This window comes from Pecten maximus, chromosome 14 (genome assembly GCF_902652985.1).
Source record: "Pecten maximus chromosome 14, xPecMax1.1, whole genome shotgun sequence".
NCBI lineage: Eukaryota > Metazoa > Mollusca > Bivalvia > Pectinida > Pectinidae > Pecten > Pecten maximus.
The window spans coordinates 34,682,714-34,699,980 of record NC_047028.1 but is presented as its reverse complement, the minus strand read 5'-3'; the positions used below and the strand labels follow the sequence as shown (position 1 = coordinate 34,699,980).

General features: G+C 40.8%; 2 protein-coding genes across 2 annotated transcripts in view; one reads left to right on the top strand and one right to left on the bottom strand.

The window, feature by feature from the left end:
- Positions 1-4,237, top strand: part of LOC117341983 (BRCA2-interacting transcriptional repressor EMSY-like) — a 30,468-nt gene extending 26,231 nt beyond the window's left edge. Inside the window, 3 exon segments of the mRNA XM_033903897.1 lie at positions 432-511; positions 1,451-1,615; positions 2,266-4,237. Coding sequence (XP_033759788.1) covers positions 432-511; positions 1,451-1,615; positions 2,266-2,328 — 308 coding nt within the window. The 3' untranslated portion in view covers positions 2,329-4,237.
- Positions 4,238-14,117: 9,880 nt separating this feature from the next.
- Positions 14,118-14,804, bottom strand: LOC117341875 (translation initiation factor IF-2-like). The gene has a single exon (XM_033903736.1). It carries the CDS (start codon positions 14,802-14,804, stop codon positions 14,118-14,120), a length of 687 nt encoding a protein of 228 aa, XP_033759627.1.
- Positions 14,805-17,267: the final 2,463 nt, after the last annotated feature.

Sequence of the window (17,267 nt, the reverse complement as noted above, 5' to 3'; positions counted from 1 at the left end):
GTAAATAGATGACTGGCGGACACAGATATATGTATCATATATATGCTGTCCGCAATCCCATATCTACATACACCGAGGTTCTCAACAAGATCCAAACCTTACAAATGTATCTTGGTATATAAATAACTGCTAGACACGATGATTTGTACGGACTTAAGCTGTCAGCAACCCAGATCTATACACCTAGATCTCAACAAGATCCAAACCTTACAAATGTATCTTGGTATATAAATAACTGCTAGACACGATGATTTGTACGGATTTTAGCTGTCAGCAACCCAGATCTATACACCTAGATCTTATCAAGATGGCTCTTGAATATGTGTGGTGTTATAATCTAGGTATCGGATTAAAGTCAAGAGTGTAGGTGCCTTGGGTCTTGTATTAAAAGTGTTAAATTTTAAAATCATTATATTTTAACTCGGTTACAGTGGATCGTAGTGAAGTTCCTGATTATTACACCATCATCAAACACCCAATGGACTTCGGAACGATCAGGAAGAAATTGGAGGTATGTACACGGAACATAGATGACTGGTTTAAACTTTTATCTTGTAACTAGCTGAAATCCAGAATATTAAAAATGAAATCATAGACTTTATCCTCGTTGAATGTTGATATTCCCTTATTACACAAGTAAAACCCCACAATCAAAGTTTGAGGACTTCATGATTTTACCTTGTCCCTTATTATTATTATGGCCCCTTTCCCAGTACGGGTGACCTATATTTATCTAATTAATGTCCGTCTGTCCACAAATTTAGTTCCTGGTTGATAACATTTATTGGCTGACTTACATGAAATTTGGTCAAGATATTCAGTTCACAAAAAGACACACCGAGGTCAAAGGTCAAGGTTATTAGGTCCAATGGTCATGTTATCTTTTCCCAGAGTTTTCAACATTATACAGCAAAGTTGGTCAAAATTAAAAAAAAAAAAAAAGGATCCAACTGACCAAAGGTCAATTGAGTCCAAAGGACAAAGCGGATCTCAGACATTGACCCTGGCTGTTAGTGTAGAGTATTTGAGGTCTACTTAAAATAAATTTAACCAAATGAGTATAATACTGGTATTTCCGTTAGCTCAGTAAATATGGAGGTTGAAGAAAACATGACTCACATTATACTACATGTATAACATATTTTAGTAACTTGCAATTGTTTTTTATGTCCAAATATCAGCTTTAACCTCAGCAGTATGAGCAGATGGCTTCCTGATGATTATAGCCACTTGAAGGGACCCGTGCTGACTGTCAGTGTTCCAAAACGTTTTTATACCAGCTTAAAACTAGTTTTACTAGATTAGCTAAACAGCTGTGCACTTAGATATTTCCAAGATTTTGATTTCTGGATTTTTGTATGCTTTTTGGTCATTTTAGAGGTCCAAGTGGAAATGGGGGAGATGTTCTATGAAATCTTTTTAATGATAGTGTGTAATATTTTGTGTGCAGGCTAACACCTATCTGGACCAAGAAGACTTTCACACCGATATGTTACTGGTGAGGGACAACTGTCGTACATACAACCCCCCGGGGAGTACTGTCCGTCGCGACTGTGATGAAGTGTTCGCCTTTTACATGTCAGAATATGAAAAACTCCTGGACAGATGGCAAAAGGTACCAATTTATTCTGTTTAGCTTTCTTGTTATGAGTATCAGGTTGTATAATTTAATACTGTGTAGCTATATGCAGTAATTAACTAAATAATAATTAAAAAATTACCTTTTAATTCATCAGTTAAAATGAAATTTCATGTTCATTTTTAAAACAGAAACATATTTCTATAAAATCTGTATGTTCTGTTGAAGGCTAGGTGACCACCATACACTATGTGATATGTAAAAATCCAGTTACCAAAAACAAGGCTATATCATTGAATTTGTTGCCTATAACCCAGAATGAGTTTGGTATCACAATGATGTAGTTAGTTTTCAACTTTTGTCACAAACAATTGATATTTTCCACTTCTCAATGACCAAGAAACCTAGGGTAAAAGGCCACAGGGGTCAGATGCATTAAAACCTTAATTTAAAATCAAAACATGAACTGCCAGTGTATGTTTCTGAACTCAGGTGACCATTTAGGTCCGTACTGAATCTTCAGGTTTACAACTTCATTTTATGGTAACAATGACCCTTTGTTGGAGTAGGTACAAAGAGTTTCAAATTATCATTGATAAATGAAACAGTTACCTAAATGTTCAAAAAAGTGATATTTGAAAACTGAAAATAGTGATGTTTAATGTTGAATTAATTTTGTTTCCTAGGCTCAGATGTCCTCACCGTCCCCTAAGAAATCTCGCCTGGAAAAGAGTCCAGTAAGGCCATGAAAAGATTAGCAAGACTTCAACGTAGAGATGCATAGAGCCTATTGGGGTTAATACCTCGGTGATCTGACAGTCAGTACCGACCCAGTGGAGTTAAAACCTCAGTAATCTGACAGTTGTACCGACCTATTGGGGTTAAAACCTCAGTGATCTGACAGACGGTACCGACCCAGTGGAGTTAAAACCTCAGTAATCTGACAGTCGGTACCGACCCAGTGGAGTTAAAACCTCAGTAATCTGACAGTCGGTACTGACCCAGTTGAGTTAAAACCTCAGTGATCTGACAGTCGGTACCGACCCAGTGGAGTTAAAACCTCAGTAATCTGACAGACGGTACCGACCCAGTGGAGTTAAAACCTCAGTAATCTGACAGACGGTACCGACCCAGTGGAGTTAAAACCTCAGTGATCTGACAGTCGGTGCTTTCCCTGTGAGCAACACAAGTGGTGTCACCTGCCACAGTAAAGAATGGGATCCCTGGTGCGAGTGGCACATCCTACCAGGGGCACCTGACTGTAATCTGTGTACATGTTTCAACTTACACTGACCATGGTTTATTCCAACCAAAGCAGAATGTTTGCTGCATGGACCAACTTTATTGAGCGGGAGTACATGGAGAAAAACAACTTTTACATAGTCCATAGCACTCGAAACTCTAAAGCAAGGAGGTCCATAGCACTCGAAACTCTAAAGCAAGGAGGTCCATAGCACTCGAAACTCTAAAGCAAGGAGGTCCATAGCACTCGAAACTCTAAAGCAAGGAGGTCATGCAGATACTGTTAGGAAGGAAAACCTTGTTCTCGGTGAGAAAAGATTCAAGTGCTTAAGGAAATGTGTAACCTTGACAACATGTATGTCGGTCTGTACAGACACAAAATGAGTGGCAAGGACACTACAACAGCCTGTATCAGCCACATCCGATGAACTGTGAAATGAGTGACACAGACACGAATGTGGCCTGTACACACATACATCCGATAAGCTGTACACATGTGAAATGAGGGACTCAGACACTACAGCGGCCAGTACACACATACATCTGATAAGCTGTACACATGTGAAATGAGTGACTCATACACTACAGCGCCCAGTACACACATACATCCAATGAGCTGTACACATGTGAAATGAGTGACTCAGACACTACAGCGGCCAGTACATACATACATCTAATGAGCTGTACACATGTGAAATGAGTGACTCAGACACTACAGCGGCTTAAAAAAAGAGTCGGATGATTGACATGGACACTACAGGACTGTTGTACATGTAAACATATGTTTGTAAAATGAAGGGTGTGTGCAATATTTATTTTATCCTTTTGACAATTTTAGATCACTTGAGCAAAAGTGACATTTCAATCACTTTTCATCGAGTGTCCCATGTTTAAATGTTCGCATTTTATTAAGATCACCATTGGACTATACATTATGTATCTTGTTAAGGATAGTGCATAGCAGAAGAGGCGTGTATAATGTTGCCACGCTCTTTTCTCGGCAAAATAACGTTGTATATTTAAAATCTGGTGAACACTGGACCTTTGTTTGTGCCCAGTCTTAAGACATTCAGAGGCATATATAAGAGGTAAGATTTGCCCTTCATCCCTGTTTCTGTCCCTCAGAAATCTAAAGGTTTGCAAGAGTATGTCTTTCTATCATTGATAGCAATAGGGAGTTGTATATCCAGCAATATCGGAGCAGGGTCGGATATGTTTCAAACATTATAAATTTTTCATCAGTATTCCTGAGATATTATTGGCCCGGGGAAAAGTTGGCTATTTTGAACTTATAAAAAAGTCCTTGTGAAGGGTAATTTGTAATAACAAAACGAAATGACTCGTAGCTATAAGGTTGTCAGTTCCTCACATGATTCAAAGGCACAAGAGTCATAAGCTTAATGGTACATAGAATTTAAAAAAAAAATATAAAAAATTCAACAATGACATCATTTATAATATTGCTCCTTGATCATGAAGTTTCGGGGTTACAATTTTACGAAAATCTTGGGCTACATGTAACCATTTTATGATATTTATAGAAAACATTTATAATATTGAAGTTATATTCCTACCAAAGAACAAACCTGAATTTCTCATATTGAAGTTTAAGAAGCCATGAGTATCCAAGATTTTTAAACTTTGTGTATCGTATGGAGGGGTTGGTTACGGAGTCAAAAGAGGAATGATGAGAGAAATTGCTTTCTCTCACATACTTCATAGGGTGATCGTGTTGTTGCTAGGGGAAGATAACTCTCGTCTCTTAACCAGGACAGGAGAATCATTACTTCTACGAAGAGATTTCCTTAAGCAAAAGACAGCTGGCAGATGCTATGTTATAATGAATTTTCAATATGATGTCATTATTATTGTTTCCATGACGTCATGGAATGGGGGAATGCCCATCTCAGCCCTAGTATATTAGTAAAACCCCCAATCACTTCCATCAGGGCCAACAAGAGTGATTAATATTAGTTGTTATAACTTGTTTCCCTGTTACTTTAAAATAAATAAAGTTTGCATTTTAACATACAAGTTGAGATATCCGCAGAACAGAGCGAGATTCTGTCTAATCAATGGATGTCACATCTAACAATATCTTTTTATAGAAGAATCCTGATGTGAAGATCAATAACACAATCTCTCTGTCATAGTACAGAAACAGTTCTCCACCCTTTAACCTGGGGTCCAACCCTGGATACTATGTCCCTGGGTCATAGTACAGAAACAGTTCTCCACCCTTTAACCTGGGGTCCAACCCTGGACACTATGTCCCTGGGTCATAGTACAGAAACAGTTCTTCACCCTTTAACCTGGGGTCCAACCCTGGATACTAAGTCCCTGGGCCATAGTACAGAAACTGTTCTCCACCCTTTAACGTGGGGTCCAACCCTGGATACTAAGTCCCTGGGTCATAGTACAGAAACAGTTCTCCACCCTTTAACCTGGGGTCCAAACCTGGATACTATGTCCCTGGGTCATAGTACAGAAACTGTTCTCCACCCTTTAACCTGGGGTCCAGCCCTGGACACTAAGACCCTGGGTCATAGTACAGAAACAGTTCTCCACCCTTTAACCTGGGGTCCAACACTGGATACTAAGTCCCTGGGTCATAGTACAGAAACAGTTCTCCACCCTTTAACCTGGGGCCCAACATTGGATACTATGTCCCTGGGTCATAGTACAGAAACAGTTCTCCACCCTTTAACCTGGGGTCCAGCCCTGGATACTATGTCCCTGGGTCATAGTACAGAAACAGTTCTCCACCCTTTAACCTGGGGTCCAACCCTGGATACTATGTCCCTGGGTCATAGTACAGAAACTGTTCTCCACCCTTTAACCTGGGGTCCAACACTGGACACTAAGTCCCCGGGTCATAGTACAGAAACAGTTCTCCACCCTTTAACCTGGGGTCCAACCTTGGATACTAAGTCCCTGGGTCATAGTACAAAACAGTTCTCCACCCTTTAACCTGGGGTCCAACCCTGGATACTATGTCCCTGGGTCATAGTACAGAAACAGTTCTCCACCCTTTAACCTGGGGTCCAACTCTGGATACTAAGTCCCTGGGTCATAGTACAGAAACAGTTCTCCACCCTTTAACCTGGGGTCCAACCCTGGACACTATGTCCCTGGGTCATAGTACAGAAACAGTTCTCCACCCTTTAACCTGGGGTCCAACCCTGGATACTATGTCCCTGGGTCATAGTACAGAAACAGTTCTCCACCCTTTAACGTGGGGTCCAACCCTGGACACTATGTCCCTGGGTCATAGTACAGAAACAGTTCTCCACCCTTTAACCTGGGGTCCAACCCTGGATACTAAGTCCCCGGGTCATAGTATAGAAACAGTTCTCCACTCTTTAACCTGGGGTCCAACACTGGATACTAAGTCCCCGGGTCATAGTACAGAAACAGTTCTCCACCCTTTAACCTGGGGTCCAACCCTGGACACTAAGACCCTGGGTCATAGTACAGAAACTGTTCTCCACCCTTTAACCTGGGGTCCAACCCTGGATACTAAGTCCCTGGGTCATAGTACAGAAACAGTTCTCCACCCTTTAACCTGGGGTCCAACCCTGGATACTATGTCCCTGGGTCATAGTACAGAAACAGTTCTCCACCCTTTAACCTGGGGTCCAACCCTGGACACTATGTCCCTGGGTCATAGTACAGAAACAGTTCTTCACCCTTTAACCTGGGGTCCAACCCTGGATACTAAGTCCCTGGGCCATAGTACAGAAACTGTTCTCCACCCTTTAACGTGGGGTCCAACCCTGGATACTAAGTCCCTGGGTCATAGTACAGAAACAGTTCTCCACCCTTTAACCTGGGGTCCAACCCTGGATACTATGTCCCTGGGTCATAGTACAGAAACAGTTCTCCACCCTTTAACCTGGGGTCCAACCCTGGATACTATGTCCCTGGGTCATAGTACAGAAACAGTTCTCCACCCTTTAACCTGGGGTCCAACCCTGGATACTATGTCCCTGGGTCATAGTACAGAAACAGTTCTCCACCCTTTAACCTGGGGTCCAACCCTGGATACTAAGTCCCTGGGTCATAGTACAGAAACAGTTCTCCACCCTTTAACCTGGGGTCCAACCCTGGATACTATGTCCCTGGGTCATAGTACAGAAACAGTTCTCCACCCTTTAACCTGGGGTCCAACCCTGGATACTATGTCCCTGGGTCATAGTACAGAAACAGTTCTCCACCCTTTAACCTGGGGTCCAACCCTGGATACTATGTCCCTGGGTCATAGTACAGAAACAGTTCTCCACCCTTTAACCTGGGGTCCAACCCTGGATACTATGTCCCTGGGTCATAGTACAGAAACTGTTCTCCACCCTTTAACCTGGGGTCCAAGCCTGGATACTAAGTCCCTGGGTCATAGTACAGAAACTGTTCTCCACCCTTTAACCTGGGGTCCAACACTGGACACTAAGTCCCCGGGTCATAGTACAGAAACAGTTCTCCACCCTTTAACCTGGGGTCCAACCTTGGATACTAAGTCCCTGGGTCATAGTACAAAAACAGTTCTCCACCCTTTAACCTGGGGTCCAACCCTGGATACTATGTCCCTGGGTCATAGTACAGAAACAGTTCTCCACCCTTTAACCTGGGGTCCAACTCTGGATACTAAGTCCCTGGGTCATAGTACAGAAACAGTTCTCCACCCTTTAACCTGGGGTCCAACCCTGGACACTATGTCCCTGGGTCATAGTACAGAAACAGTTCTCCACCCTTTAACCTGGGGTCCAACCCTGGATACTATGTCCCTGGGTCATAGTACAGAAACAGTTCTCCACCCTTTAACGTGGGGTCCAACCCTGGACACTATGTCCCTGGGTCATAGTACAGAAACAGTTCTCCACCCTTTAACCTGGGGTCCAACCCTGGATACTAAGTCCCCGGGTCATAGTATAGAAACAGTTCTCCACTCTTTAACCTGGGGTCCAACACTGGATACTAAGTCCCCGGGTCATAGTACAGAAACAGTTCTCCACCCTTTAACCTGGGGTCCAACCCTGGACACTAAGACCCTGGGTCATAGTACAGAAACTGTTCTCCACTCTTTAACCTGGGGTCCAACCCTGGATACTAAGTCCCTGGGTCATAGTACAGAAACAGTTCTCCACCCTTTAACCTGGGGTCCAACCCTGGATACTAAGTCCCTGGGTCATACTACAGAAACAGTTCTCCACCCTTTAACCTGGGGTCCAACCCTGGACACTATGTCCGTGGGTCATAGTACAGAAACAGTTCTCCACCCTTTAACCTGGGGTCCAACCCTGGATACTATGTCCCTGGGTCATAGTACAGAAACAGTTCTCCACCCTTTAACCTGGGGTCCAACCCTGGATACTAAGTCCCCGGGTCATAGTATAGAAACAGTTCTCCACTCTTTAACCTGGGGTCCAACACTGGATACTAAGTCCCCGGGTCATAGTACAGAAACAGTTCTCCACCCTTTAACCTGGGGTCCAACCCTGGACACTAAGACCCTGGGTCATAGTACAGAAACTGTTCTCCACCCTTTAACCTGGGGTCCAACCCTGGATACTAAGTCCCTGGGTCATAGTACAGAAACAGTTCTCCACCCTTTAACCTGGGGTCCAACCCTGGATACTAAGTCCCTGGGTCATAGTACAGAAACAGTTCTCCACCCTTTAACCTGGGGTCCAACCCTGGACACTATGTCCCTTGGTCATAGTACAGAAACAGTTCTCCACCCTTTAACCTGGGGTCCAACCCTGGATACTATGTCCCTGGGTCATAGTACAGAAACAGTTCTCCACCCTTTAACCTGGGGTCCAACCCTGGATACTAAGTCCCTGGGTCATAGTACAGAAACAGTTCTCCACCCTTTAACCTGGGGTCCAACCCTGGATACTAAGTCCCTGGGTCATAGACTCATAGTACAGAAACAGTTCTCCACCCTTTAACCTGGGGTCCAACCCTGGATACTATGTCCCTGGGTCATAGTACAGAAACAGGTCTCCACCCTTTAACCTGGGGTCAAACCCGGATACTAAGTCCTTGGTACATGATGAGGAAGCTTTGAGATCCTTTCCCTGCATAATTATGACTGCAAGGTTTCAAGTTATGACCCTCCAGCCTTTTGTTGAAAACACACAGAGTATATATGTTACCCTCAGAATCATCTGATATTATCTGTTATTTTGTTAAGCTGTTAGTTCTATATCAGCCTTCAGATTTTATATGTGCTGTTTCTGTGTTCATGTTTAAATTTCATCTCATTTATCATCTTACCTACACTTACCATGCTTCAGAATATTTCAGTACTAAATTTTTGAATAAAATGAATGAAAAACTGAAAAAAAATGATGTAATTGTTTTAACTTTGTACAGATATTATTAGTATTTACTCTTAAGATTGGGGTGGCTTATCAAGTTTTAACCTTGATATATTTCACATGTAGTAAGCTAGGGGGATGCTGCTCAAATTTTGTGAACATACATTACCCAGATTCACTGTCAAGTTCACAAGGGATAACTATTTCAAACAATCACTAATTAACAGTCTAGAAGCAAGTTCTCGTACATGGCATGCAGCATGTTGGTTTGTTTCATTGGCTTGTCTGCCCAAAGAGCAAGTGAGATTATGCCATGGTATGATGCCGGTCTGTCTGTCTGTCCAGCATCAACATTTCCATTTAGCAGCAGCATCTTCTTGGAGGGAAATGAGTTGTATTTTCGGACATTTTGGGGATTGCATAAGTTATGCATAATCTCTCCATAATGCATTGATATCCTCTCAGTAATATCTCCCAGAGTGCATTGCAGTCCTCTTCATAATCTCTCCCAGAATGCATTGCGATAATCTCCACAATCTCTCCCAGAGTGCATTGCAATCCTCTTCATAATCTCTCCCAGAGTGCATTGCAATCCTCTTCATAATCTCTCCCAGAATGCATTGCTATAATCTCCACAATCTCTCCCAGAGTGCATTGCAATCCTCTTCATAATATCTCCCAGAGTGCATTGCAGTCCCCTCTGTAATCTTTCCCAGAGTGCATTGCGATCCACTCCATAACCTCTCCCATAATACATTGCTGTCCTCTCCATAATCTCCGCCGGGGTGCATTACGGCCCTCTCAATAACATCCGAGAGTGTATTAGATTATCTCCTCCAGAGTGTATTGCGACCCATTCCATAATCTCTCCCAAAATGCATTGCGATCCTATCCAGAATTTCTCCCGGAGTGTATTATGCGCCATAAACTCTCTCAAAGTGTATTGTGTTCCGTTCCATAATCTCTCCCAGAGTGCATTGCGATAATCTCCACAATAACTCCCAGATCGCATGCTATCCTCTCCGTAATCTTCCAGATAACATACCAGAGATATAATTTACATGGAGGGGACAGAAATGTTCTCTGGAAGAGATTGAAATCTGTACATGTCAATTTTGAATGAGTATCGCTATCGAATAGCATCAGGCTGGCGAGATTCGTGTGCAGAAATGAACTAATTCTGTATACCTAACTAGTATATCGTACAGCATCCAGTATCCATAGGAACCGGAGGGAAGATGTCTGATTCTGAACGGTCGGCGATAGTTCTAAGCCATGTCTTTTGGTTAAAAAATGTCACTGAAAAAAAAATAGCGAAATTTGTCTGGAGACTTTGTGCATTTGCTCGTTTGGGTGGGATTGATATAAAGTCTGTTTATTAATTAGATTATCTATGACGAGTTCTTTACAGACACTGACTTTCCCACACTGGACGAATACATGATAACAGTTTCGAGATTTATGTGTTTAATGGGTAGCAAATCCTGACCAAGGCAAACACGAGTTTCACATTGATGACAAGTGGTATCACGGACCATGTTCTATGTCAATACACGTGCTGCACTTCACAAGCTCGAACTGATGACGGACATGGACTATACACAGGGGCCAGACATGTTCATATATAATATAATAATCCCTGGACTATACACAGGGGTCGGACATGTTCATATATTATAACGAAACCCTGGACTATACACAGGGGTCGGACATGTTCATATATAATAACGAAACCCTGGACTATACACAGGGGTCGGACATGTTCATATAATATAATAAAGAAATCCTAGACTGTACACAGGGGTCAGACATGTTCATATATAATATAATAATCCCTGGACTATACACAGGGGTCAGACATGTTCATATATAATAGAATAAACCCTGGACTATACACAGGGGTCGGACATGTTCATATATAATAAAGAAATCCTAGACTGTACACAGGGGTCAGACATGTTCATATATAATAAAATAAACCCTGGACTATACACAGGGGTCAGACATGTTCATATATAATAACGAAACCCTGGACTATACACAGGGGTCAGACATGTTTATATATAAAACGAACACTGGACTGTACACAGAGGTCAGACATGTTTATATATAATAACGAAACCCTGGACTATACACAGGGGTCAGACATGTTTATATATAGCGAAACCCTGAACTATACACAGGGGTCAGACATGTTCCTATATAGTAACGAAACCCTGGACTATACACAGGGGTCAGACATGTTCATATATAATAACGAAACCCTGGACTATACACAGGGGTCAGACATGTTCATATATAATAACGAAACCCTGCACTATACACAGGGGTCAGACATATTCATATATAATAACGAAACCCTGGACTATACACAGGGGTCGGACATGTTCATATATAATAACGAAACCCTGGACTAAACACAGGGGTCAAACATGTTCATATATAATAAAGAAATCCTAGACTGTACACAGGGGTCAGACATGTTTATAAATAATAACGAAGACTGAACTAGACACAGGGGTCATAAATGTTCATATATGATAAAATAAACCATGGACTGTACACAGGGGTCATACATGTTCATATATAATAACGAAACCCTGGACTATACACAGGGGTCGGACATGTTCATATATAATAACGAACACTGGACTATACACAGGGTCAGACATGTTTATAAATAATAACGAACACTGGACTATACACAGGGGTCGGACATGTTCATATATAATAAAGAAATCCTGGACTATACACAGGGGTCAGACATGTTTATATATAATAAAGAAATCCTAGACTGTACACAGGGGTCGGACATGTTCATATATAATAACGAAGACTGGACTATACACAGGGGTCAGACATGTTTATATATAATAAAGAAATCCTGGACTATACACAGGGGTCAGACATGTTTATATATAATAAAGAAATCCTAGACTGTACACAGGGGTCAGACATGTTCATATATGATAAAATAAACCATGGACTGTACACAGGGGCCAGACAGATACTGTGTCCAGTTGACTGGTCCCTGTGTCACATTGATTATTATAAGTGGACTTGTTCCTGTATCATATTCATTATAATAAGTTGATTCGTCCCTGTGCTTTATCAGTGATTATCAGGTGACTGTTCCATGTGTTACATTGTTTACCATTAGGAAAAGAGTTCATGTACTACATTGGTAACTGACCAATGAAATTAGTCCCTGTGCTAAAAGAGATATATGTGGTCGAGCAGTGTATGGGAATATTCAAAAGCAGACAGGAGTATTCTCAGAATATAGTGATAAAGGTCAAATTAGAAGGAGTATTCTCAGATAAAGGTCAAATTTTGTGACTTCTATCATTTTGTGTGTTTTTACATTTCACCCAAATGTTCGTACTGTACCAAGGACTGTTATCATGGAGTATTACATGTGTCTTCCTTACACAAGGTAAGTAAGCTTGCGGACACTTTTCACGGATCCCCAAACACCGGAAACACAATCGTTCCCTCGCTTTATTAATTAACGGTTGATCTACATGTAGACTTGTAACAATTAATGGCTTATTAACAGAAAAATGACAGATTTTGTTTTTACTTTTATGTATGGTATTGTAATTCCTAAATAAGTATCCCATTTTGTAATAATAGCTGTCATGGGCAAATGTTACCTGTACAAATTTATGCGACTTTAAATAAAGATTATTATATTGTAATTTGACATTTAACGTTCTGTAAACTGAAAACGTCTCGCGTGAAGTAACGCAACATTACATATTTATGATTACTTGTTATAAAACATCGAGTCTTCCCAGAAAAAGCTTGTCAGAAAATAAACTGATGTCTGTACTGGTGTTAGGACCACACAGGGTTGTTTATCCCGTTGTTTTCCTTATTCCAGTACGACATCCCGTTGTTTTCCTTATTTCCGTACGACATTCCGTTGTTTTCCTTATTCCAGTACGACATCCCGTTGTTTTCCTTATTCCCGTACGACATCCCGTTGTTTTCCTTATTCCCGTACGACATCCCGTTGTTTCTCTTATTTCCGTACGACATATCGTTGTTTTCCTTATTTCCGTACGACATCTCGTTATTTCCTTATTCCCGTACGACATCTCGTTGTTTTCCTTATTTCCGTACGACATCTCGTTATTTCCTTATTCCCGTACGACATCTCGTTGTTTTTTTCCGTATATCCGTACGACATCCCATTGTTTTCCTTATTCCCGTACGACATCCCGTTGTTTTCCTTATTCCCGTACGACATCCGGTTGTTTTCCCTATTCCCGCACGACATCCCGTTGTTTCTCTTATTTCCGTACGACATCCCGTTGTTTTCCTTATTCCCGTACGACATCTCGTTGTTTCCTTATTCCCGTACGACATCCCGTTGTTTTCCCTATTCCCGTACGACATACCGTTGTTTTCCTTATTCCCGTACGACATCCCGTTGTTTTCCTTATTTCCGTACGACATCCCATTGTTTTCCTTATTCCCGTACGACATCTCCTTGTTTTCCTTATTCCCGTATGACACCCCGTTGTTTTCCTTATTCCCGTACGACATCCCGTTGTTTTCCTTATTCCCGTACGACATCCCGTTGTTTTCCTTATTCCCGTACGACATCTCGTTGTTTATCTTATTCCCGTACGACATCCCGTTGTTTTCCTTATTCCCGTACGACACCCCGTTGTTTTCCTTATTCCCGTACGACATCTCGTTGTTTCCTTATTCCCGTACGACATCCCGTTGTTTTCCATATTCCCGTACGACATACCGTTGTTTTCCTTATTCCCGTACGACATACCGTTATTTTCCTTATTCCCGTACAACATACCGTTGTTTTCCTTATTTCCGTACGACATCCCGTTGTTTTCCTTATTTCCGTACGACATCCCGTTGTTTTCCTTATTTCCGTACGACATCCCATTGTTTTCCTTATTCCGTACGACATCTCGTTGTTTTCCTTATTTCCGTACGACATCTCGTTATTTCCTTATTCCCGTACGACATCTCGTTGTTTTCCTTATTTCCGTACGACATCTCGTTATTTCCTTATTCCCGTACGACATCTCGTTGTTTTTTTCCGTATATCCGTACGACATCCCATTGTTTTCCTTATTCCCGTACGACATCCCGTTGTTTTCCTTATTCCCGTACGACATCCGGTTGTTTTCCCTATTCCCGCACGACATCCCGTTGTTTCTCTTATTTCCGTACGACATCCCGTTGTTTTCTTTATTCCCGTACGACATCCCGTTGTTTTCTTTATTCCCGTACGACATCCCGTTGTTTCTCTTATTTCCGTACGACATCCGGTTGTTTTCCCTATTCCCGTACGACATCCCGTTGTTTTCCTTATTCCCGTACGATATCCCATTGTTTTCCTTATTTCCGTACGACATCCCGTTGTTTTCCTTATTCCCGTACGATATCCCATTGTTTTCCTTATTTCCGTACGACATCCCGTTGTTTTCCTTATTCCCGTACGATATCCCGTTGTTTTCCTTATTTCCGTACGACATCCCGTTGTTTTCCTTATTCCCGTACGACATTCCGTTGTTTTCCTTATTCCCGCACGACATCTCGTTGTTTTCCTTATTCCCGTACGACATCCCGTTGTTTTCCTTATTTCCGTACGACATCTCGTTGTTTTCCTTATTCCCGTACGACATCCCGTTGTTTACCTTATTTCGTTAATTAATCCGATTACAGGAAAATAGTTGAGGAAATATGAAGAAAAAGAAATAGATGTTTTTCCCGCTTATAAACTATTTTCGGGAAACCATATTGAAAAAGTAGAAAAGGAAACATTTCATCATGAAGGCGTTAAAACTGTTCGCTCACATTTATAATTGATAAAGCGGACTTTCTGGATATGATTGCTGTTCCCATGAATAAACAGAAGGCGTATGTGTTTGGGCCTCACCATCGTCGGAGAAGGGGTATCACTCATTAGAAACAGATTGGCTCCAACTCATACAGTCAGGAGTTGGGACTTATGTATTTTTCGGCATAGCCGTATAATATTCTTTTGGCCCCGGATATGACGCGACAGGTGGCGTTACTGGTCAAGATGAAGTATGTGATTGGTCAATGTAGCGGTAAATGCAAAATGCAGATATGCAGTTAAAAACGAAACAAAGTTAAGATTGAATGAAAGCTGAATAAGTGAATGTATCTTTTTAAATGACACATTAATAAAATTATATTCCTGATTCAAATGCAGTCTTATTATCACTAAAAATGATTCAAACCGATATAGTTTTGTGCTGAAACGCATTCGTTCGTTCGTTAATTTATTTCACCAGCAGTTTTACATTATAACCACCAGCATTAAAACTATGCCGTTTATCTTTTTTTTAAAAGATATTTCTTGTTTTAGACATTCACCAGATGCAGGCGGCTGTGAACGAACACCACTTAAACAGTTTAAACGTCCAGAAAACACAAAATCACACAATTTCATAAGGTGGTTTACTCCCTTCTCATCATTCCGAAACTCACTCTCATCATACCAGAAGCGCTTTTATATTCTTTTAAATAAAATACCGTATTAAATTCTATAAAGACCCGTTCTTGTCTTAATCTGTACAGAGATGTTCCCATCGCTAACTGGCCTAAAGAAATTCATCTGTGCTGAAAATCGTAACAGCCTTGCAATAGTAGATTCGGCCAAATTCGCCACGCCCGTCAGAGAGTGAGACATGTAGCCCCCTTGTATACGAAAGAAAATCAAATGTATCAGTCTTTTAATCTGTCTGTTGACATCACGAAATATATCTCTCCCAATCTAATTAAAATTAAGATGTTCATTATCCACTCCGTAAACTCCCTTCCCACGGACAATGAACATCTAACTTTAATTAGATTACATCTCTTCCTGCTCTGCCCAAACTACCAATGGTCCTACTCTGGTACATAAGGGTTTCTTTTCTTCGAGTTGCGAGTTACAAAATGCGAGTGGCGAGCTGCGAGTTGCGAGTTACAAAATGCGAGTTGCGAGTTACTAAATGCGAGTTGCGAGTTACTAAATGCGAGTTGCGAGTTGGAAAATGCGAGTTGCGAGTTGCGAGTTACAAAATGCGAGTTGCGAGTTACTAAATGCGAGTTACAAAATGCAAGTTGCGAGTTACAAAATGCGAGTTGCGAGTTGGAAAATGCGAGTTACAAAATGCGAGTTGCGGGTTGGAAAATGCGAGTTACAAAATGCGAGTTGCGAGTTGGAAAATGCGAGTTACAAAATGCGAGTTGCGAGTTGGAAAATGCGAGTTGCGAGTTGGAAAAATGCGAGTCGCGGGGAAAAGTAAACCTCCTGAGACATCCCTATCTGTATATGTAGACAGTATTTTGTTTTGTTGTTCTTTTCACTTCATTCTTTTGACTATCGTTTTCCTTTGCACACAACTTACCCCTCGCCTGTTTTCAATGATATATGATATACATGTATAATCAAAGTCTGTTACGTAGCCTTAGCTAGTACTGTCCTATCGCCAATTTACAGGGAGGGCGAATTTAATGCATGTGTCATGTACTTTTGTTCTAATCCTATCCCAATGAGATGTCTCATATAATATTGATTATAAAGAAACTTAGAAAGAAAAAAATAAATTTAAAAAAAATCGTCTATAAGATATAACTGACTTGTTTCGTCATTTTAAAATAGGTCTGCTTTGTCGATCTTATGAGAACCTCGTTATTTATCAGATATTTAATTTTCTTCATATGATATCCTCGATCTCTAATAATAAATTATACATTTTATATCGAAAATCAAAAAGATATCTTGCAAAGAAAAACGGATAACTGATAAAAATATCAGGAGCCATTTTCGTCAATATCCTCTAACTTTAAAAAAATCCATAGGGAATCATTGAGGAAAAAACTTTCTTTATATTCTGTAATGATCTATTCTGTATATTCTGTAATGATCTATTCTTTATATTCTGTAATGATCTATTCTTTATATTCTGTAATGATCTATTCTTTATATTCTGTAATGATCTATTCTTTATATTCTGTAATGATCTATTCTTTATATTCTGTAATGATTTCCTATGGATAATTTGAAGGCAAGGAATTTCTCAGATATTGAATAAAGAATTTTAAAACATATCTTTACAATACATATCGTATAT